We start from the raw sequence: 23,744 nt of genomic DNA, 5'->3' as shown, positions 1-23,744 counted from the left end.
TCTAACCGGAATGGAAAGAAATAACTTGAAGAATACAAAAACGTCAAAAAGTGGCCACTAAGGGTTTTGCAATGAAATAAACAATTCCGTAGTGTGTCCATCCTAAGAACGTCTTATTTCGGAATAAAAAAAAAAAAACAATACTGGAACAAACCAGCAGGTATATACAAAAGTTGGCGTGTATTTTCAAAACACCCGAAACATCTCGAGCCTGAAAACTATTTTACGTGCACAACATCAGACCAGAAATTTGAGAGTTTTAAAATACATTTGAAAGCTAAAACATTGCATGTAAAGACGTTAGTAGCTGGAGTAAGAAACACATTGGGCAAGTTGCAGGAAAAATTACCACCACAAAATACCGTATCTCCCAACCCCACTAAATGAGGGAAACCCTATTCGTGATGTTTTCTCCGTTAATGTATTGGGGAAATCCCCATACACACCAGTTTTCATTTTCGCTATTACGTAGTCGGGGAACAGCCAGGAATGAAACTGAAACTTTTCCGGTCACAAAAAAACACCAAATTTTAACACATGTCGGAACGCTTCTTGTTACTTGAAGAAGACACAATACTAAATCTCTTATTTAGCTTTTTTTAGCTTCACAAAGCATGTCTTGGTCAGTGGAATAACATTGTAGTCAAGATCAGTTTGGTTTTTTTTTTTTTTTTTTTCCCAAAATTAATTCATGGCGTCACCTTAAAGATGTCAACAACAGGAATTTGCATAATAGACGGAATTGATATCGGTGCAGAATACTACAATGTAACACATGAGGAGTGTTGCTTTTAACCTAAATCTCTCTTATTTAAGCGTGCTCCGACTCACCGAGAGACCCATAGTTGTTTGTTTGGTAAACTTAAGAGCGGTTTTAGACACGAGAAAGTTATCATAGAAGGCGGATCCTCGAAACCACGCATCCCTAAAATCAAAATACGGTAGATATCGATGACGAAGCGCTCAGTTCTGGATTAACGATGTCAACACTGCTCGAAGCAACTGAAGAAAAAACAAATGGCACAAGACTGGCACGATTACTGATTGACGGAGGGACCCACGCTTTACGCACGTTTTTTGACACCATTCATCCACCTCACACACTACAAGCTGTGTTGAGAATCAACTTAAGCACGCTACAGATGCTAAAGTCAAGACGTGCAATTTTCGACAGCCAGTGGGAAGAACTATACCCTTCTTCAGGTGATCCACCAGATTCCAAAACATTTGACATCACTCTTTTGCATTTGCTACTTCGAGAAATTTGTTATTTGACAGCACCAGCGACAGGATGGAACAATTTGCCACACGACGGTGATCTCAGTTCAGAAGCACATATTATCCGAATAAAATACTTCAGAAATGAATTGTGCCACAGCATTTCTACCAGCATCAGCGATGCGGAGTTTAATGACAAATGGAACCAAATTTCCAGATCATTGACGGCGTTGGGCTTCGACCAGAACGAAATCAACCGCCTTAAGGATGAACCCATCGACCATAGCACCGAGAGTCGTGTTAAAGCGGAAGTGCAAAAATGGACTCTTGATTTTGAAGCACAAATGCAGGGATTAAAACAAGAAGTAAAGCAGATGAAAGAGGAAATGGCCAGAATGCAGGAGTCGTCTTCAAGAAAAACTGCAGATGGACTTCAAAACTGTCTTCCCGATGAAGTTCCAATCTTTGGTCGTTCCCAGGAGATACGAGAGGTCATTGACGCTGTGCAAACTGAACGAGTAGCTGCTGTTATGATAACTGGAGGGCCAGGGTTTGGAAAGACGACCGTAGCCAAGAAGGTGGCCCACGAATTGGTCGCCAATCAGCGGTACAGAAACACAGTTTTGTTCTGTCCTCTTAGATCGAAAAAAACGGTGTTCGATGTAGCAATCTCAATGATTCTTGCATGCAGCAAAAATCATTCTCAGCCACCCGAGAATCCTCAACATTGGCTCTTGAACTGGAGCAAGCAACTTACGGAGAATGTCACTTTCGTTTTGGACAATGCAGATGATGTTCTCGAGTCAGACGAGCGAACTCAATTTGGAAGCATTTTACGAGACATGAGAATCTTATCGGGACAGAAGGTAACTTTTGTGGTTACAACTCGACGAGTATTCAAGGATTCTAGCTTGAATATGACGGAAGTGAGATTGAAAGCATTATCTCTTGAAGAGTCGAAGAGAGTTCTTGGGTCGCAGCTCCCTAATCAATCTATTCAGAAAGACCTCTGCAAAACAGAAAAACTGGTTGAACTATGTGGTTGTGTGCCTCTGGCGCTCTGCATCGTTGGCTCTTTGCTTTCAGACTACACAGAAGACGAACTGATAAAAAGCCTTGAGGAGAAGCCATTAGAAGTGCTTCGAGAGGACGAAAGCGATGACAATTCTGTTGAAAAAGCAATCAAGACTTCTTTTGACGTTTTGAGCAAAACTGAACAAGAAGCCCTGATTCTTTTGTCCGCATTTCCTGGTTCGTTCAGTTCTGAAGTTGCCAAGGCTGTAATTACCAGTTACACGGGTTGTTCAACTCAAGCAATATCGCTTCTTCGCTCCCTGAAAAACCGCTCGCTCGTTGAGCAGCCAGTCTCAAACAGATATCAAATCCATCCACTCATCCAAGCATTTCTGAAGAAAATGGACGAAGACACCCAAATCGTCGATTGGGGAAGAACAGCAGCTTGTTCGTATTTTATTTCTCGGCTTGATGGTAATGCTGGTTTGCACTGGAGCAAAGACACCTGTAAAGAGTCTATTGAAGTCTTTAACGAAGATAGACACAACTTTGAGTACTTTATTAAAGCCTGTATCGGTGGATTAAGAAAGAAAGATCCACGTGTCGTGACAATCATGAACACCATGCTGGAGAAGGCTTCCCCGATATCTTCAATATGCTTGTATTTGGAAAAGTGTCTTCTTCCAGCTGTTTACGTGGAGTTTCTTGAAGTCTCTTATGAACTGTCGACATCCAGCAACCAACCGGCCAGCAAAACAGTGATGCTTTTGTGTCTCCTTGGGCAAGAAAGCAGAAAAGCGGGAGATCTAAACAAATACAAGGACTATGTGCAAATGGCCAAAGAGGTACATTCCCAAAATTCATTGGAATTTGACAAGGATAAGCTGGCAGAAGCTTTTTACCATAACAATATTGCTCGTTGTTTTGCCGAAGAAGGAAAGCTCGATGAAGCAAAAAAACAATATGAGTTTTGTCTCGAGATATGCAAGGAACATCCGTCGGTGGACGGCATGCCTGTTCAGAAAGCAATAACTTTGTTTTTTGCTGGAGCAGAACACAACCGTCGCAATGAACGCCACAAGGCAGAGGAACAATTTAATGAAGCGTTACACATTTATCAAGAGGTTCTCGGCAAACATGTGATGACTGCCTCGGTGTATAGAGGGCTCGGGGACTTTTACCTTTTCCATGGTGAGAAAAGTTTGGGATCAGCGGAAGATCAGCAGAAGTCTATCAAACTGTATGAAAAAGCGCTGGACATGTTCGGCAATCTTGGCATGAAAGAAGACAAAGAGTGCATTCTGAGCCTGACAAACTTGGGTATTTGTCGTCAGTTGCAGGGTGAGCTAGAGGAAGCAATGAAACTGTACGAAGCATCTTGGAACATTGCAGAAAGAGAACTGAGGGACGATCACAAGTGGAAAATCTACGTGAAGACTCAAATTGCCTATTTGTACTATGTGATGGGAAACGTGGAGGAAGCAAGGGTGCACAAAAACGAGGCAATGCAGATGAGCGATAGGCTCGCATTACCAGACAATCAGCCAAAAAACAAGTTTTTGTTAAGGAAAATTTAACACGTGACTTAATGACTGCTGTGTATCTTGTGCCAGGGAATGTGTATGCTGCCTTTTCCAGCAGTGAGCCAAAAAATAACCCAAGGAATTGATCAAAACTATCAGTCAAAAAACAACTGAAAGGTGATCTCACGTTAAACATTCATTCAAACAGTAAAACAAATGAACAAGGCACAGCAACTGCAGCAAGCTTTTAGAACTTTCGGTAGACAGTAGATGAATAACGTTATTTATCAGCAAAAGGTAGCATGTATCGCGCATGATACACGATATTATTAGAGCCATGAAAAAGGGCGAAATTACTTTAATGGTATTGGCTGATTATTCAAAAGCATTTGACACTGTATCGTAGTCTGCTGTCATCAAGAAGATGTATAAATTGAGTTTTTAAAAATATTTTATGTAATATATCAAACACGAGGAAGAGTGTTTCCTTCGATTTCCAAACACCGAGAAGTAGGTTGGAAAAACAAGGCGCTATTAAAGATCTTGCACAAAATGTCGCTGACTTTAACAGCTCTCTCAGCCATATTGCTTCGTGGTCTTTAAAGTCCAATCTTACCCTAAATCCAGTGAAAACTAAGTCGGTGCTGTTACCAACAAGTCAAATGGCTAGCTTTCATGGTCACAAAGATGAAAACCTCAACTAAGGGAAATTCGACTGGAAACAGTCAGTGAAGCAAGACTGTTGGGAGTGAAATTCCAAGAGAACTTAAAATGGAACGATGATGTTAAAGACGTCGCTAATGCTTCTTTTGGAGTCTTACGCACATTGCGAAAAGTGAAACGGTTTACAGACTTCCAACTACGTAAGAGACTTGCAAACTCGCTTGTTATCAAGGCTCGACTATTGTGACTCGGTCTATTCAATTTTGCCAGGATACTTGTTTAAACGTCTTCAGAAAATTGAGTTTGCCGCCGCAAGTTTTGTTTATGGCAGGTATCTAAATAATATTGGAGACATTTTAAAGCCGAACTGGCTCCCAGTTAAAGAGAGAAGGGATTTTAATTTGCTTACTGTTGACTTTTAAACCACTTCACGCTAAGCAGTGGGCCTCATATTTAATCTTACAGAGTCTTTATATGTAGAAATCTGCGCTCTTCAGACTCTATAAGATTACAAGTTCCTCTTGAAAAAGTAAAATTCCAGGACACTGCGGCTGCCCTTTTTCATAACCTTCCCGATAATCTTCAAAAGTGTGATGATTTAAATCTATTTTCTTCGCGCGTTTTTAAATTTTTCAACTATCGGGCACAGGCCAGCTTATCTTCATTGTATTTTACGTTTTACTCATAAGAACATTGTAAATATTTTATTTTTTAGTTACAGTCGAACCTGTATTAAGCGGCACCGTATTAAGCGGTCACCCTCTATTAAGCGGTCAGTTGTCAAAGTCCCGAAAATTACTTCCCTTATTTACTGTAATCCTGACCTGTATTAAACGGTCACCTCTATTAAGCGGTCGCGGTCACCCTATACTAAGTCCCAGCGAGCTGTTTCTATTGTCTTGACCTGTTTTAAACGGTCACGTTGTAAAAGGAAACCACTTAAATATGGTAACAAATAGCGTGCCAGGCAATTGGGCCTCTAATGAGCTGCATAATCGTGGCGTTAATGTTTTACTAGTCTGTTTCAATACCATGCTCTCCTTTGTCATACCATTTTACCGCCGAACTTTCTTAAACAAGTAAGTGATGTATTCTGTACAACCTGTATTAAGCGGTCACTTAGCCATTCCCCGAGGGTGACCGCTTAATAAAGGTTCGACTGTAGTAACAGATGAAGAGCCACCACGCAGTAAAAAAACTGTTAAAAAACCGATTACTTTACTTACAGAAGACTACCTTAACAGTTTGAGAATTCGAAAGAGGTTAAAAGGAATTACAGTGGGATGAAAATGAAATGTGGCGTCACCTGACGTTACAAATAGTTCCACAACAGTTTGCAAGCTGTTGCGGGTAGTCAAACACCATCGGGAGGCGTTAACGTTACAAGTAGTTATAAAGCACCTCTAGACATTAAAAGTAGTTGAACACCATCGCAGGTTGCACAATAATAGAGACATTTGGCATCGCCTTCTACCACAAACGGTAAACAACCTGTCGATTGACATGTAAGCTTCAAACCAAAGGGAGCTGCAAAAGATAATTGTATCCACGTGTGACTTCTTTCGCGGGGACTTGTGGGTACTGGCGATGACGTCAAATTCGTGAGAAAGTTAGCGCAAGCTTGTCATCCCATGCTCTTTGACCACCCAACTCAGTAGACACAAGTCGCCGTTCCTCTGAGAGGCCTTTTTTAGTTTGGCCTCCAATAGTGAATTAAAACGACGTTTTCGCAAATTGCGTCTCAGTTTGTCCTGTTACTTAGTGGAATGTTACACGATAAACAATGGCCAAAATCAAACTTCACAAAACCTCCTTTTACGTTGAATCATGTGACAACAATGTTGCACGATGTTAAAAATGATAGGACTGTTTGATGGAGAACTTTAAAGTGCCACTTCTCGAACCGGAATACGAAAATGTCAAAAAGTGACCACCGAGGGTTTTGCAATGAAATCAACTTTTCCGGAGTACGTCCATCCTAAGAACGTCTTATTTCGTAATGAAAAATACAGAAACAAACCAGCAGGTATATAGAAAAGTCGAAAACACCAACGGAACTTTGGGTAACATGATAGTTAGCGTACGTTTCTCAACGCTCCAGAAAAATATTGACCCGAAAAACGATTTTACTTGCACAATGTTCATCAGACCAGAAGTAAGATATTTTTAAAATGCATTTGAAATCTAAAACATTGCATGTGAAGACTATAGTAGCCAGACTAAGAAACAAACTGGACAAGTTGCACGAAAAATTACCACCACACAATGCCGTATCTCCCAACCCCGCTAAATGAGGGAAACATTTTTCGTGATGCTTTCTTCTAGAACGTTTTGGGGGAATCCCTTTTCACATCCGTTTTCACTTTAGCTATTACGTAGTCGGGGAACAACTAGGCTAAACGAAAATGAAACTGAAACTTTTCCGGTCACTTAGAACACCAAAGTTTCACACAAGTCGGAACGCTTCTTGTTACTTGACGAGATACAATCACATTAATAAATCCCTTCTTTTTTTTTTTTAAGTTCCACAAAGCAAGTCTTAGAGTCACTGGAATAACATTGTAGTCTAGATCAGTTTCGTTTTTCATAAATAATTCATCGGTCACCTTACAAGTAAAGATGTCAAAAACAGGAATTTGCATAATAGACGGAAATTGATATCAGGGCAGAATACCACGATGCAACACATGAGGAGTGCTGCTTTTTTAACATAAATCTGTCTTATTTCAGCGTGATCCGTCTCACCGAAAGACAGATAGTTTGTTTGGAAAACTTAAGAGCGTTTTTAGACACGAGCAAGTCATCATAAAAAGCGGATCATCCAACCATGGATTCGTAAAATCAAAATACAGTTGATATCGATGACGAAGCGCTCACTTCTGGATAGACTTGCTTACAAGTCGAGCTTAGAGCGCGAAGCGCGATCGTCAGAGCTCGAGCGAGCGAGCGAGAGCTCGACTTGTTTCCCTTGCTGGAAATCGAATCAAGTGACGTCATTTTAGCGCGAACTTCGGCCGTTAACTTGTTTGGTATAACGGCCGAATCCGTATCGGTATATAACAACCGAACAAGTTAACGGCCGAAAAATGCTTGCTATATACCGAACAAGGTTGAGGTTTATCTCGTTGTTATCAAAACACTCATTAAAAATGCAGCATATAACTCGGTCAGTATAAGCGGTCATAAGCCACAAGATACCGATCGATCGCCTCTTGATGTTGATGTCCGTTTAACCGGAACCAAGCAAACGGACATATTAACCTCTTTTCTTTCGCCGTGATGTAGAAAATCGAAAACGAATGGGGCCACCTCAAAGGTCAAGCTTTTTTTCCCGATCATTCTGTAAGCGCCGATAAAAACACGTCCTTTCCACAACAGTGACTTTCGATTACTTTGCGCTGATGTTGGCGGACATCTCTGTACTTTGCTTTTTGCAACCAATACACGAATTGCGTCGTTAAATGAACGTATAATCAGTGCGAGGAATTTAGAAGTTCGTGGTCGCAGACCGAGAGAGCTAGCGATGTATGTTCGAACAGCTTCGCGCGTGATCGATCTGATATGATCTGGCTTGATTGACGTGTACTTTCATATCGCTGGTTCTGATTGGATAATGCTACAGGAGGAAAATTCCTCCTGTACTGAGTTTGGCGCGCTGCAAGTGATAAAAGTCGCTTACGCCAGGTCCATTCAATAAGAAGCGAGCGAGCGACTTGGAGAAAGTCTAACTTCTGGATTAACGATGTCGACACTGCTCGAAGCTTCGGAACAAAAAACAAATGGCACAAGACTGGCACGGTTACTGATTGACGGAGGGACGCATGCTTTGCGCACGTTTTTTGACTCCATTTATCCGCCTCACACACTACAAGCTGTGTTGAGAATCAAATTAAGCACGCTACAGATCCTAAAGTCAAGACGTGCAATTTTCGACAGCCAATGGGAAGAACTGTACCCTTCTTCAGGTGATCCACCAGATTCCAAAACATTTGACATCACTCTTTTGCATTTGCTGCTTCGGGAAATTTGTTTTTTGGCGGCACCAGCGACAGGATGGAACGATTTGCCAAACGAAAGTGATCTCAGTTCAGAAGCACATATTGTCCGAATAAAATACTTCAGAAATGAATTGTGCCACAGCATTTCTACCAGCATTAGCGATGCGGAGTTTAATGACAAATGGAACCAAATTTCCAGCTCTTTGACGACTTTGGGGTTCGACCAGAACGAAATCAACCGCCTTAAGGATGAACCCATCGACCATAGTACCGACAATCGTGTCAAAGCGGAAGTGCAAAAATGGACTCTTGATATTGAAGCACAAATGCAGGGATTAAAACAAGAATTCAAGCAAATGAGAGACAAAATGGCTAGAATGCAAGAGTCGATTTCAGGAAAAACTGCAGATGGACTTGGAGACTGTCTCCCCGATGAAGTTCCAATCTTCAGTCGTTCCCAGGAGATACGAGAGGTCATTGACGCTGTGCAAACTGAACGAGTAGCTGCTGTTGTGATAACTGGAGGGCCAGGGTTTGGAAAGACGACCGTGGCCAACAAGGTGGCCCACGAATTGGTGGCCAATCAGCGCTGCAGAAATATAGTTTTGTTCTGTCCTCTTCGATCAAAAACAACAGTCTTCGATGTAGCTACCTCAATGATTCTTGTATGCAGCAAAAATCACTCTCAGCCACCAGAGAATCCTCAACATTGGCTGTTGAACTGGAGTAAACAACAAACGGAGAATGTCACTTTCGTTTTGGACAATGCAGATGATGTTCTCGAGTCAGACGAGCGAACTCAATTTACAAGCATTTTGCGTGACATGAGAATCTTATCGGGAAAGAACGTAACTTTTGTGTTGACAACTCGACGAGTATTCAAGGATTCTAGCTTGAAGATGAAGGAAGTGAGATTGAAACCTTTATCTCTTGACGAGTCTAAGAAAGTTCTTGTGTCCCGGCTCCCTGATCAATCACTTCTGAAAGATCCCTGCAAAACAGAAAAACTGCTCCAACAATGTGGTTGTGTGCCTCTGGCGCTCTGCATCGTTGGCTCTTTGCTTTTAGACTACAAAGAAGACGAACTGATAAAAAGCCTTGAGGAGAAGCCATTAGAAGTGCTTCGAGAGGACGAAAGCGATGACAATTCAGTTGAAAAAGCAATCAAGACTTCTTTTGATGTTTTGAGCAAAACTGAACAAAAAGCCCTAATTCTTCTGTCTGCCTTTCCTGGTTCGTTCAGTTCTGAAGCTGCCAAGGCTGTAATTACCAATTGCATGGGTTGTTTGACTCAAGCAATATCACTTCTCCGTTCCCTGAAAAACCGCTCGCTCGTTGAGCAGCTAGTCTTAAACAGATATCAAATCCATCCACTCATCCAAGCATTTCTGAAGAAAATGGACAAAGACACCCAGATCGTAGGTTTGGGAAGAAGAGCGGCTTGTTCGTATTTCATTTCTCGCCTTGATGATAACGCTGATTTGTACTGGAGCAAAGACACCTGCAAAGAGTCCATTGAACGCTTTAACGAAGATAGACACAACTTTGAGTAAAGCCTGTATTTGTGGATTAAGTGACAAAGATCCAGATGTCGTATCAATCATGGAAACCTTGCTGGAGAAAGCTTCCCCGATATCAATATACTTGTATTTGGAAAAGTGTCTTCTTCAAAGTGTGTACGTGGAGTTTCTTGAAGTCTCTTGTGAACTGTTGACATCCAGCAAGCAACCAGCCAGCAAAACAGTAATGCTTTTGTGTTTCCTTGGGCATGAAAGCAGAAACGCGGGAGATCTAAACAAGTACAAAGAGTATGTGCAAATGGCCAAAAAGGTACATTCTCAAAATGCATTGGAATTTGACAACGATAAACTGGCAGAAGCGTTTTTTCACAACAATATTGCTCGTTGTTTTGCTGAAGAAGGAAAGCTCGATGAAGCAAAACAACAATACGACTTTTGTCTGGAGATATGCAAGGAACATCCGTCGGTGGACGGGATGCCTGTGCAGAAAGCAATAACTTTGTTTTTTGCTGGAGCAGAACACAACCGTCGCAATGAACGCCACAAGGCAGAGGAACAATTTAATGAAGCATTAGACATTTATCAAGAGGTCCTCGGCAAACATGTGAGGACTGCCTGCGTGTATAGAGGGCTCGGGGACTTTTACCTTTTCCATGGTGAGAAAAGTTTGGGATCAGCGGAAGATCAGCAGAAGTCTATCAAACTGTATGAAAAAGCGCTAGACATGTTCGGAAATCTGGGCATGAGAGAAAACAAAGAGAGCATTTTAAGCCTGACAAACTTGGGTATTTGTTGTCAGTTACAGGGTGAGTTACAGGAAGCAATGAAATTGTACCAAGCATCTTGGAACATTGCAGAAAGAGAACTGAGGGAGGATCACAAGTGGAAAATCTACGTGAAGACTCAAATTGCCTATTTGTACTATGTGATGGGAAACATGGAGGAAGCAAGGGTGCACAAAAACGAGGCAATGCAGATGAGCGATAGGCTCGCATTGCCAGACAATCAACCAAAAAACAAGTTTTTGCTAAGGAAAATTTAAGACGTGATTTAATGACTGTTGTGTACCTTATGCCAGGCAATGTGTATGCTGCCTTTTCCAGTAGTGACTCAAGGTTATTAAAGCAGTCAAAAGTATTAGTCTAAAGACAACTTAAAGGTGATCTCACGTTAAATGTTCGCTCAAACAGTAAAACAACTGAACAACACATAACGGCTGCAGAAAGCTTTAAGGGCTTTCGGCAAGTAGCAGGTGAAAAAAGTAGTGGTAGTAGTAGTGTTAGTAGTAGTAGTGTTAGTAGTAGTAGTGTTAGTAGTAGTAGTGTTAGTAGTAGTAGTGTTAGTAGTAGTAGTGTTAGTAGTAGTAGTGGTAGTAGTAGTAGTGTTAGTAGTAGTAGTAGTAGTAGTAGTAGTAGTAGTAGTAGTGTTAGTAGTAGTAGTGGTAGTAGTAGTAGTGTTAGTAGTAGTAGTGGTAGTAGTAGTAGTGTTAGTAGTAGTAGTGGTAGTAGTAGTAGTGTTAGTAGTAGTAGTGGTAGTAGTAGTAGTAGTGGTAGTGGTAGTGGTAGTGGTAGTGGTAGTGGTAGTGGTAGTGGTAGTGGTAGTGGTAGTGGTAGTGGTAGTGGTAGTGGTAGTAGTACTAGTAGTAGCAAAGCTTTATTTACGGTATCATTTCATTAAAAATGCTCTCCCAGTGAGACGTTTACATAACAAATTACAAAACTTGATGTTAAAAAGACACTTAACAACATGAACCTAGATAGACACTACAACTTGAACTATCAAATACTAAGAGACTATTGTACAGTTAATTGCAAAAAAATTAACCTAAGCTATAGCGAAATTAGTACTATCGCAACTCCCTCAGTCCACCCCAGTTCCAGACAAAGTCAGAGCGGACTTGAAAGGGTTGAGATTTAGATAGATAGATAGATGGTTTATTTCAAAATCACATTGCAGCCCAAGGGCTGAATTAAGCAATTTTACAATAAAAGTTTTCAAGTTCAAAAATTCACAAGTATATTATATAAAAATATCAATAATAATCTAAATCGAATATTAAAATAAACATCACGCCTGACAAATTTAAAGTAACAACCAATCTTCCGATTTGTCTCATCTTCAAGATCTTTCTTTGCGATTTGTCTCATCTTTAAGTTTCATCTTCAGCAAAAGGTGGCATTTAATATTTGGTTTGAGAATTTAAGTTGATTTGAGGTGACACAGGATTGTTCATTCATTTATTTATTAGTCTTTACCACCAAAGTGTTATAACAATGTCAAAACCATTTCAAATTTCCTGGGCGACTCCATTTTCAATTTTATGGCGTCATACAGTTGGCGCTATTGTTAGTAAGCAGAAGTTCTTTTGTGTGAAACAATAAAGCAACCGTATTACATCAGGAAACCTAAGATAATAACCAATATGCCCGGGAAATTTAAAAGGAAAATAGGTGATAATCAAATACTGTTTTGTCTGATGCAAAAATCTTGGGTGCAAACCACCCGGATGTAAATTTTCGGCATAAATACGAATGATTTAGCTTGGATAACATGCAACATGTATGAACAGCAGCTGTAAATCCCAAAAGGAGTAAAAAAAATGCATCACTTTGACCAGAAGCCGATAATTTCAGAAGTACTCCAGATGGAATGATGTGTACCATTTGATATTCGATCCAACTGGAATTTCCGGGTTTTCCATGTACATTATAAGCACCCCTTATTTCCATGTTTTCCAACGAAATTTGAAATGAGTTTGTATTTTCAACAATTTAACGTTAATTTATTTCAAGAGTGGAGGTTTCCTTTAAGCTTCATACCCATGTCTAATGTGGTTTGCAACCACAAGGGGAAGGGTTCTCTGTGATGATGTAAACACATTCCATGCTGAAGTAGCCCTATTTTCCACTGTATCAATACTTTTTTTAAAGAAAACAAAGTTTTGCAGAGGATTAGCAACTAAATCTTATGTTTGTTCATCATCTTCTATCATGTATTATAAAATCACGTAGATGTAGTGGCATGCCATAAATAAACCTTACCTGGTAGAAAAACACATCTTTTCTGTCAGTCCCATCAGTGGCAAAGTCTTCAAGGATTCCATCTGAAAGACAAAATCCATAGGGTGGAAGAACAAGCATTATATTCGTCATCCAGTGAAAACCCACTGTTAGTCTGTTGAATGTTTGGCCATATGATTATATAGGATTACTTACCTCAGGTTTCTACATCTCATATAAATATATGAAAAGCACCTTAATGAGCATGGTAAAGGCACTTTTACACATGCAACTTTTGATGCAATTTTGAGTCAGCCTGCACCATTTGCAAGCTTGCCCATGATTGGCTGTTGGTGATGTGATGTCTTGTTTTATTTTCTTGTATTTCGCTGTTGTCTTATACTATTTAAAAAGAAGAAAAATTAACTAAACTTTAGCATAGTTGACCAGTGATGACCCACAAAGCCTGCATTGGTTCTCCCTGGGCAAAAACAAACTCGGCCATGATTCCTCAACGCCATTATTGAACGCAGAAGGTCTCTTGGAATCTGGTACAGTAGGCTGCGCATTTTGTGTGCCAAGAGAATCGTGGATATGCGCTGTGATGAGCCCTCAAATTTGGTGAAGGCACGACAGCAGATGGCTCAGAGGAGGATTCTGAAACAGCGGATGGAGAGGCAGAAGATGTGGAAGGCTCTGCTGCTAGAAACTGTTCCAGCGAGGTAAAGAGAGGATGTAGGTGCACACACAGTGCTTTGATAGTTGACCCCTTGGCCTTGGATGCAAATTGCCGGCAGTGTTTTGCAGTGCATAAATACCCAATTTTGGTTTTGCCGTCCTTTTCCACACAACAAAACCCAAGTGGGTTGCTTGCTGAGGGTAATCCAAACACTGCAAAAGACTGCTCAGACACTTGGACCACAGGTCACCCGAAAGTGACGCAAGGACCTTGTGCAACTTGTCTCTGACACTTTCGCTACACAGACAGTTAGATATCTCTTGGCATGTATACTGCCACAGGGTCACAGTTACCAGGTGTCTTGGCCTGCTTCACATGCTCACATTCATAATGTGATGCCATGTCACTCTTAAGGTGAACAGAACAAGAAATCTTACTCTCCTCGCGACTTGTCATGAAACAGCAATCATGTCCAGATGTTCGACATGAAAACACACTAGTGCACATTTCGACAAGGGCCAGGCTGGCAGACTTGACCTTTTTACGTGGGCTATTGAAAGTTCATCCCAGAAAGAAACCACACTTTGGGCAGTTTGGTGGCTTCGACCGATTGAAATATTCCTCAAGACAACTTGGACACGAGCCGCGACCACGGCCGGTCATTACACTTGAACACTACCAAAAACCAACCAACAGATGTAAAAATACACCTTGCTAACAAATTGGAAACCAACCAAAGAAGACAGGAACTTTTTAACAAAAAACCACTCACAAACTAAACGCTCAATAACACTCAGGAAAAACAGAGAGATGCCACTGAAACTTAAAATGCAAGATATTTGGGATAATCGACTCGAAAGTGATGTTTTATTGGTTGACCACTGTGACTACCAGAGGCAACCTATTAGCCAATCATGGACGAGCTTGCAAACGGTGCGGGATAACAGGCAATTTTGGCTGGATAATCACCCTTGTAAGCTATTGACTATTTTTACCACAATTTCAAGATGCTAGGACTTTTTGGGGGTCTATTAAACAACTTGGACTCATTTGTACCCTCCCGGCACTAACATAGAGTACCTGAGTGCCCCTCCCCTAAAGAGAGATTTCTGCACATCACCATACATAAATTATACAATCATACACCACTGTCATACCAACCCTCTTTCAAACCCAGTGGGAAGGAATAGAATTTGAGTCATAAAAGGTAGGGGGCATGTGGAAATTTTGCTCCCACCCCCTCCTCCCACCCCATGAATTTCTTGGTTGACCTGTGCTTGGCACAACATCAAGAAACCTCTGCTTGCAAAGGATTCAGAAGGCTTGAATGTCAAAGGATCAATTTTCAGTAGTGTAGCAGCTCTCATAAGCTTGTAATTGTTTAAATTGAGTAGCAGCTGTTTCTGTTTTAGGGTTGGGGTATTACTGGGGAGCAGGGATGGCTCAGTGGTGAGAGTACTCGCCTCCCACCAAATCCAATGTGGCCCGGGTTCAATTCTCAGACTCGGCGTCATATGTGGATTGAGTTTGTTGTTGGTTCTCGTCCTTTCTCCAAGAGATTTTTCTCCGGGTAATCCAGTTTTCCCCTCTCCTCAAAAACCAACAATTTTTAATTCCAATTTGATCTGGAAAGTGTCCCCAATTAGTGGTCTAAGCTAAATACATTGACCCTTAATGACGGTGCCTACTACTGTTACTGTGCATACGTTCTGCGCATCGTGAGATACTCGGGTTTCCTATGGGTGGTGCATACTATTTACAGGAATATTTTTGCGCGGTTTAAAAGTACGCTGTATACGGAGAAAGCAGAACTTACCAAATGCTTTTGGTATCTCAAAAGGAAATTGGGAGTAGCCATGCATTTTTCAGAGATAATTAAGCTTCAATTTAGAAAAAAATCTCATACGTTGCTTTATATTTTGGCGTCTTTTAGAGACATTACTGCTGAATTATCTCTGAAAAATGCGTGGCTACCGCCAATTTTCGTTTTGGATTCCAATAGGCCTTCCTAAGATCGGCTTTTCCCGCATAGTCATAAACCGCACAAAAATACTTCGATATAAGTAGGCACAGTCCTTAAATAAAGTGATTTATTTATTTTTTCTGTTGTTTGTTCTATTGTTTTCTAGATGGGTTGCAAGCCAATCATGTGAGATCTAATGAGAGCTGCTGCATCGCCCTCGATTGTCATTAAGTGCTAGAGCCATTTGATAACAAACAAACAATCAATCAATCAATCAATCAATCAATCAATCAATCAATCAATCAATCAATCAATCACAATTGTCATTTATGATTGTACTGACTGCCATCCAATATTTAGTCACTTGAGTTTCTAAAGCCGTGCAATGATCAAAGTAAAATGTTTTTTATCTGCAGTAATAAACTTACTCCTAGTGTCAGTCTGAAGCACTCTATTTAGAATATAAGAATAGCAACAATAATACTCTATTTTAAAATATAAGAATAGCAAATAAGCACAGTACCTGGCCTTATACCATGCTCAGCGCAAAGCTGTTTCCAAAACTCCATTCCAACTGTTACAGAAAGCAAAATTATTATTAAAGAACAAGAGCTTGCAGCCAATACAAGCTAAGCTTCAGAACGGTAGAGAATTAATTAGCTAAAAACTTCAGCACAACCAAATTAAATTTACTTTGATTCCCGCATTGTCCAATTTGTAGAGTTATGATTTCACGAGGCATTCTGTTTCACTTAGTCGGCTTCTGTTGATTTAAAAGGCGCAAAACGCATTGAAATGTACTTGGAAATGAGCAAGAAATATTGATCCGCGAAAATGAAAATGGCGGCAAATTTTATAAAATTATTGTCAGCGGTATCCTCATGGCTATGTACCGTGGAGGGTAGGGAAGGGGATGAAGAGGATTTATTTATCTTACATGAAAAACTGCCTGCTTTTGCAAGAAAGGTGTTCGTGTACTTCATATGTGCATTTTACAATGCAAAAAATATGTGAAGAGTTTACACGAACAGTTTAAAGCAAACCTGAATTTAACAATTCTATTTACCGATGTGCTTTCCTAACCCTCCCCTCCCTAAATTTAAGGTGTTTATAATCTGTTGTTTACAAAGCACCAAAATGGCCGCTGGAACCGCAAAACATCTTCTGCAAGTTTTGCTGCAAGCCAGTGAAAAATCGGCGAAAATCGCGCGTGCATGGCGCTGTCAAGAAGAGCTGTTCGAAATGATGGTTGAGGAGAAAGCAGGGATTGAGAGAAACAAGCGATTCATCCGCGATTTTAAGACGCTTGCCGATGTTCTTGTCCAAGAAGTGGTGAAGAATGATGTTATTCGTGAAGTGAGTTATTAGGCTTTAACTTAATTATAAAACTGCTTACACACACCATCGAATAATTATTTCATATGATTTTGGTCGCTGCAATTAGAATAAGCAGCTTCAGCAAGAAACAATTAAGGAACCATTGGATTTTATTTTCCGTAAGATGGATTTTTCCTCGGCTTATCAGCTGCCGGAAACGTTTGTTTACCTTAACCTGCGATGCCGTCCAAAACACCTATGGTGATATTTGGCGCTACGCAACACTCGAAGTTCTAACAAGAGGCCTTTTGGCTGTCGAAAGAGCTTTGTTTTGTTTACTTCGACTAAGTCGACTCATTATTCTGCATTATTTGAATGCAAAAAGGATGTTTGTAAACAGAGAACAGTATTATTGAAATCACTTAGATGAAGTGATCATACAAAAACCTCTAAAGTCGCATCTCCAGGGGAGGAGTGGAGGTGGGGAAGGGGGGGGGGGGGGTGGATTTCCCTCTTGGGAGAGTTCTCAATCATTATCATTATCATTATCATTATCATTATCATTATCATTATCATTATCATTATCATTATCATTATCATTATCATTATCTAGAAATACATGAAACAAGAAATATGAGTGATAGGAACCGACGTTTCGGTGCATCTTGCGCCATTATCAAGGTACATAATTAATGATAAAAAGCGGTCTGTAAAGGCTAAGTTGAAGCGAATTTGCATAACGTAGCGGCAAGCTAATTACTTAAATACTTTCGCACGAAGAGAATCAGACTGCACATTCAATGTGCTCAAGAAATGCATGAACAAATTTGACTGCCTTGTCAATGAAATGTTGTATATTCAAGAGCTTAAACCAACATTGAATGTGCAGTCCGATTCTCTTCGTGTGAAAGTATTTAAGTAATTAGCTTGCCGCTATGTTATGCAAATTCGCTTCAACTTAGCCTTTACAAACCGCTTTTTATCATTAATTATGTACCTTGATAATGGCGCAAGATGCACCGAAACGTCTGTTCCTATCACTCATATTTCTTGTTTCATTATCATTATCATTATCATTATCATTTTTAGACAGGTGAAAAGAAACGATAAAACTGAACATCGTTTCGGAGTCTATCACTTCGAACTTGATAATGGTGTCATGACCACTGCGAAACGTTGTTCGGTTTTATCGTTTCTTTTCACTTGTCTATGTATAACTAAACCTTTACTTATAAGGATTATTATTATTATTAGTATTAGTATTATTGTTACGTATTATGATGATGATTATGATGATGGTTATTGTTATTATTATTATTATTATTATTATTATTAATTATTATTATTATTATTATTATTATTATTATTATTATTATTATTATTATTATTAAGTGTAAGTGTAACCAGGGAAAAGCAACATCGACAATCTTTAAAGAGCAGGAAGAGGAGAAAAAGCGGAAGTACCAACAGAGGGTGCTGGACGTTGAAATGGGATCTTTCACTCCCCTAGTTTTTGGAACCAACGGTGGGATGGGAGCCGACTGCAATTGCTTTCTCAAACGCCTAGCCGAGAAGCTCTCAGAAAAGAATGAGGAACCTTATCACATTACTATCACTTGGATTAGAACATTGCTTTCTTTTGAGATTTTAAGGTCGGTACACACATGTGTAAGAGGCTCCAGGACACCTTTTCACAAAATTCCATTTGGAGATTTCATTGATGACTGCCGCTTAAACACTAGCCAAGCGTGTCTCCGCTAATTTTAGAAAGTGAATGATGGCGTGACGTTGTAAATTAGTATTTTAGGATCTTTTTAACAACTTTTTTTATTTCATCAAAATTTTAGTCTTACTATTGTTAAAAAATTGTGCTTGAAAATAGCTCTGTTGTGCCTGGAAATAGTCGCTTTTTTTTTTAATCGAAATGAATTTTAAATATTGAATTGTAAATAGGTTTTAATAGCTCTTTTTTCTACTTTTAACTTGTAAATATCAATTTTGCTTGGAATATTATAATAAAGAAAGATTTTATCATTTATTTTATTATTATTATTATTATTATTATTATTATTATTGTTTTCTTTTGTCTCTCAGTTCCCTGAATTAAGTGGCTTTATTTTTGGTGAGGAATCAAACAAATTCACGAACAGTGCTGGCCAAGAAATCAGGATAGAGGTGCAGAAGGATTCATCTGCCACATCCAAACATCTTGTAACAGTTCTTGATGGAAACGAAAGTGCTGCACAACTGTTAGCAGATCTTATTCATGATGACATAAGTTTGGAAACAGATGAAATACAAGCACTGGAGGATAAGTTGGATTTTGAACTGCCACTTGATAAGCTGGCAATTTGGATTGATCCTATCGGTAAGATAATAGTACTTGGATGAAAAATCTTGCATTCATTCCCATTTGAAGGGCTTGCATGTTTTTCGTTTTGTTCCCAGCACAGCTGTGTGGCTACTGTGTGATCTCCGATGTATCAATGCAATCCTTGAATCCTACTTCTAATAATATATAAATGATAATGATAATAATAATAAATAACACATCAGTGAAATTCACATCACAGAGAAGCTGTCCAACTTCAAAGACTTGGAGATTGAAACTGGTAGGATGTGGAGTATGAGAACTAAAACAACACCAGTGATTGTTGGAGCCCTTGGACTTGTAAAGAGGTACTGGCGACTGGTTCACCTGAACTTACTGTATTCCAGGCAACATTAGCATCTGTGAAGTTCAGAAGATCACCCTCCTTTGAGACAGCACACATACTGCAGAAAGCACTGCAAATGTACTTACACCGCCCTGGGGAGGGAGGGGGAAACTCTCAATGAGAGTGATGATGTTGGGGGGACTCTCATATGAATGGGGCGGGAATGCTCATCGTCTCGCTTAGGGGAGTAAATTTCGGATTTTGGTCTCACTTATTATGGGCAAAACGTCATTGTATTTAACCGTGAAGGTCTTTTTTAGGGTTGCACACCAACTCTCACTGTATTTTTTATTTGTCTGTGTTTTTAAATGGTCTCTTTTAGGGATAAAGAAAAAACAAACAAAAAAAACATGGGCCATTCCCAGATTGGTTTCCTTTAGGGGTTTAATTCAAAACTTTCGACAAGCATCCCAGCCCCTTTCATATGAGGGTCCCCCCAACACCATCACTCTCATTGAAACAACGCACATAATGGCAGCAGAAAGTACTGTCAATGTACTACGATATTCACTATAGGGCCCCAGCCTTTTTGGAAGCCACAGGTTTATTAGAATATGCTCAATACTTAATGTCTACAGCTTTCATTGAATAAAGGTTTTATTATACACAGATTTACAAAATCAGGCTTATTTGAAAACATTAAATTGTGGTACACATATTCAATTCTTTTTAATACAGATTGTCTTTTAAACTCTTCTCTGATGATAAAGATCTTTTTATTTAATAGGAAATTTCTTTTAATTTAACAGACTGTACAGCACAGTACATGTCAAATTCACCAGGAAAGGAGATTGATGGTATTGTAGTGTCAGGACTTCCCTGTGCAGCTGTTCTCATTGGCATCTTCCATCAGGGAACTGGTCTGCCTGTGGCTGGCGTTATCAATCAACCATTTTCCACTGCAACTAAAGACAAGCAAAATAACCTTCAGTGGAAAGGAAGGAGGCTTTGGGGAGTCACCTACGACAAGCATTGCTGTTATTCCCTTGGAAATGATAACAGATTGTCGCAAGATGACAAAGATGTAAAGATCAGTAGTTTTAAGATAGCAGTAAGTGGTAGTGAAAGTGAGGACGTCAAAAAGACTCTCTTGTCATCAGGTGCTAGTATTTTTACAATTTCTGGTGTTGGTCACAAACTTCTCCAGGTCATTGATGCCAATGTAGATTTTTATGTCCTTTCCCATCCCTCCTCATTTAAGTGGGACACCTGTGCAGCAGATGCAATTCTTAGTTCCATGGGGGGAGGGGTGATAGCATACAACAAAGCTGTTTCATTGAAATCAACAATGAAAGAAGTTGATGAAATAAGTTTGGACAAATGCAGACTGAGATACCACACTCCAGATGACAATAAGGGAAAGAAATGGAGTAATACCTATGGCGTAATAGCCTTCCAATCATTTCCTAGAGTTTTTAAATTACTGGAGTATCTATCTTAAACAGAGAAGTTCCAGTTTGTTTAATACAAGTGACACCCTCTGCCAAAATGTATTTAAACCAAAGAAAACATAATTAGTCTTGTATTTATCATTTGGCATTTCTTGCAAGAATTTTTGTTATTTTATCAAGTTAAACATTGCATGAACCAGTCAATTCTAGCAATGCCCAAGGCCAAAAATAGCAAATTGCACTGGGTCTCATCTTCTTGCAAAGCATTAGGGAACTCAGATTTTAAATTACATAAATGTACATTTTTTTTCCATTTTACTGTTGTTGGTTGTAAAACTATTTTATTTTATTTTATTTTATTCAAATCTTTCATTTAACTTAAAAATATTATTCTATAAGTGCATGTCAGTGCCTCATTGGCTATCGTTCATCTCATATCCAACAAGCACAAATGGAATATTTTTAATAGTTAAATACAGCCATGGAATGGCAAGATTTAGTGATATTTCCTTTCCTTGCTTATGAGTTAATACTAACTTTATTTGTGGGCCATGGCAATTTAATGACTCATATTCCATGGCCATTGCACCAATTAAAATTCTGGAATTGCATTATCCAATAGTAGCATATATTGTATTGCCGCCTCACATCAGAGTGTAAATTAAATGTTTAGTTATCTATTTATCTGGGTACAGAAAATCAAGGTGTTTAAAAAGAAATGAAAACCATGCAAACATATAAACAATTATTTTATCTTCAGTTGATATAAATTTGCTATATAGGGGATTTATTAATTTTTGCTGTACCCACAATTAGCTATGGTAGTTCAAGGTAGATGGAGTCTACTTAATTTAATTAACTTATACTATAGAAGAATAGGGCGAAACGTCCCAGGGGCCCCACTCACATATTTTAATGATGGGGGGGTCCGAAGGATTTTTTTGGGTCTGACATTTTGGCCAAAAGGGATTTTTTTGGGTCTATAAAAGGAGCCGGGATTTTTGGGGGTCGCGAAAATAACACAGGGATTTTTTTGGGTATTGTATTTTTCATCAGCTCAAATCAACAATCACAAAAGCACAATTTACTGCTTGTGTGGTATTACAGGATATTTCTGAGATTGTAATCTATTTGTTTTAGCTTTCCAGAAGATAAATAATAAAATTTGCTAATGCAAAAAACAATGAGGGATTTTTTGGGGTATGCTAAACAAAGTAGGGATTTTTTGGGGTAGACAAATTCTGAATTTGGGATTTTTTTGGGTATAAAATATGAACCTCTGTCGGACCCCCCCCCCCCCCCCCCCATCATTAAAATATGTGAGTGGGCCCCCTGGGGTGAAAAGTACTTCCTGAAGAGTGAGACCCTCCTAAATGCTGAAGAAAGGGTTTTCTGAGACTAAACGTTGTTTCAATATTATTGAAGGGGTGTGTGGAATAAGGCCCTAAGTGACTTTTAACGTAAGGTCTAATTCTCCTTTCATTTCACAGGCAAATATAAGGCAATTTGGAGGGAGAATCTTGCAATTTATCAGAGCTCAGTTAGGGCTTTTTTCCAGGCTCCCCTGGAAAAAATTATTAGAATAAATTATTCTGAACCATCCCCACCTCCCATGTAATGTTTTCTTTGAATGGGTCACCATAATTATGATATGAACTGCTGAACCTGCCATGGGGACCCTTAGCAGTCTGCACCCATTTAGTTTTCTCTACTCACTGGTTAAATCTGTTCCTCATTAAGAAGCCTGTCTTTCACTTAGCCTTCAATGGCTCATTATGACTTACTATAATAATTTTTACTTTACTATTTAGATATTTAGCTCAGTCAATAGAAAACATAATTAATGCCCCAAAACTGCTCAGAGAAAGGGAATTTTTGTGGTGCAGTTAGAAGTAGAAAATTTATTATATTTGTACATAATATTTGCGACATTCTAGTAGGCATGAAGTTAACTGGCTTGACTTCAGGACTAGCAATATTATGATTGTACCATTGATAGCAATATTCAGCCAATATGGTCTGAGAGCTCTGAAGAAAGAAATTATAGAGCTTTTATGGAATAGATTAAAATAGATTAGATACCATAACATGTCAAATTATTTTGCAAAATGTAAATACATTTTCAATAATTATAATCACATATGTATAATAGGAAAATAAAGTGGGATTAATAGGAAATAAGGTTGTTATCCCCTTGTGGTCTATTAAATAACTGTTAAGCCCCAATGTTAACCAGCAGCTAATTTCTCCTTATAATGTCCCTATGTGATCAAACATAGAGGTAATAAGAATGAAAGAAATCAGTGATCAACAAAATTCCCACCTCTACAGAGATGCAACTCTCCCCAGAACAAATCTCCCATCCAGGTCACCAAACCTTTCAGACAAAAGCAACTTTAGATCTTTCTTCTGCAATATAAGCTAATATTTACACCTCAGATTTTCCAAAATTTGAAGAATTATCGGTTTTGGAAATTGGTGCGACTGTTCATGGTTCATACGTGCATTTTCTTGAATCTTTCACCCAAACTGTCGGAGTCTTTTTACATACTTTTTCCTCTCCACATGTAATTTGTGACTTTAGTTTTTGAAACGAGATGTTAGCGATATTTTCTCCAACTTAACATGGCAAAATTGTAGCTTACATCACGCGAGAAACAAACGGAAAGACAAAACAAAATAAATTTTCACATGATGTGAAATGTTTATTCTGCATACTTCCGGTTCCTGTCACGAGTGATA

At 39.2% G+C, this 23,744-nt stretch overlaps 3 protein-coding genes, 1 long non-coding RNA gene and 1 pseudogene across 5 annotated transcripts in view; 3 read left to right on the top strand and 2 right to left on the bottom strand.

Moving 5' to 3' along the window:
* LOC146461696 (tubulin gamma-1 chain) overlaps positions 1-16,426 on the bottom strand; it is a 36,085-nt gene extending 19,659 nt beyond the window's left edge. Inside the window, exons 1-3 of the mRNA XM_085086630.1 lie at positions 16,271-16,426; positions 16,101-16,151; positions 12,978-13,039 (exon numbers count right to left, since the gene is read on the bottom strand). Of these exons, the coding sequence (XP_084942756.1) occupies positions 12,978-13,039; positions 16,101-16,151; positions 16,271-16,319 (162 nt within the window). The 5' untranslated portion in view covers positions 16,320-16,426. The remainder of the gene's footprint in view (positions 1-12,977; positions 13,040-16,100; positions 16,152-16,270) is intronic.
* On the top strand, positions 407-11,227 carry LOC146461697 (uncharacterized). 2 transcript variants are annotated; one of them, XM_085086624.1, is made up of 2 exons: positions 407-3,932; positions 11,096-11,227. In XM_085086624.1, exon 1 carries the CDS (start codon positions 981-983, stop codon positions 3,807-3,809), a length of 2,829 nt encoding a protein of 942 aa, XP_084942750.1. In that variant the 5' UTR covers positions 407-980; the 3' UTR covers positions 3,810-3,932; positions 11,096-11,227. The 2 variants fall into 2 exon arrangements, with proteins under 2 accessions (XP_084942750.1, XP_084942751.1); XM_085086625.1 differs by lacking the exon at positions 11,096-11,227 and having other exon boundaries at positions 407-1,515; positions 1,582-7,261.
* Positions 8,102-11,213, top strand: LOC146461698 (uncharacterized; annotated as a pseudogene).
* A 283-nt stretch (positions 16,427-16,709) lies between the features above and the next one.
* On the top strand, positions 16,710-23,183 carry LOC146461695 (inositol polyphosphate 1-phosphatase-like). The gene is made up of 3 exons (XM_085086633.1): positions 16,710-16,933; positions 18,989-19,262; positions 20,361-23,183. The coding sequence occupies exons 1-3, from the start codon at positions 16,715-16,717 to the stop codon at positions 21,050-21,052; spliced, it is 1,185 nt and encodes a 394-aa protein (XP_084942759.1). The 5' UTR covers positions 16,710-16,714; the 3' UTR covers positions 21,053-23,183.
* On the bottom strand, positions 20,118-23,730 carry LOC146461694 (uncharacterized). Its single transcript, XR_014857341.1, has 2 exons — positions 23,326-23,730; positions 20,118-20,516 (listed from the first exon to the last, which is right to left on the bottom strand). It is a non-coding gene; the product is annotated as an uncharacterized LOC146461694 (long non-coding RNA).
* Between the last annotated feature and the right edge of the window lie 14 nt (positions 23,731-23,744).

Source organism: Pavona decussata, unplaced genomic scaffold (assembly GCF_977016875.1).
Source record: "Pavona decussata unplaced genomic scaffold, jaPavDecu1.1 SCAFFOLD_195, whole genome shotgun sequence".
NCBI classification, from domain to species: Eukaryota; Metazoa; Cnidaria; class Anthozoa; order Scleractinia; family Agariciidae; genus Pavona; species Pavona decussata.
Note: the sequence above shows the minus strand (reverse complement) of the source record. Positions and strands in the feature narration are given on the sequence as shown.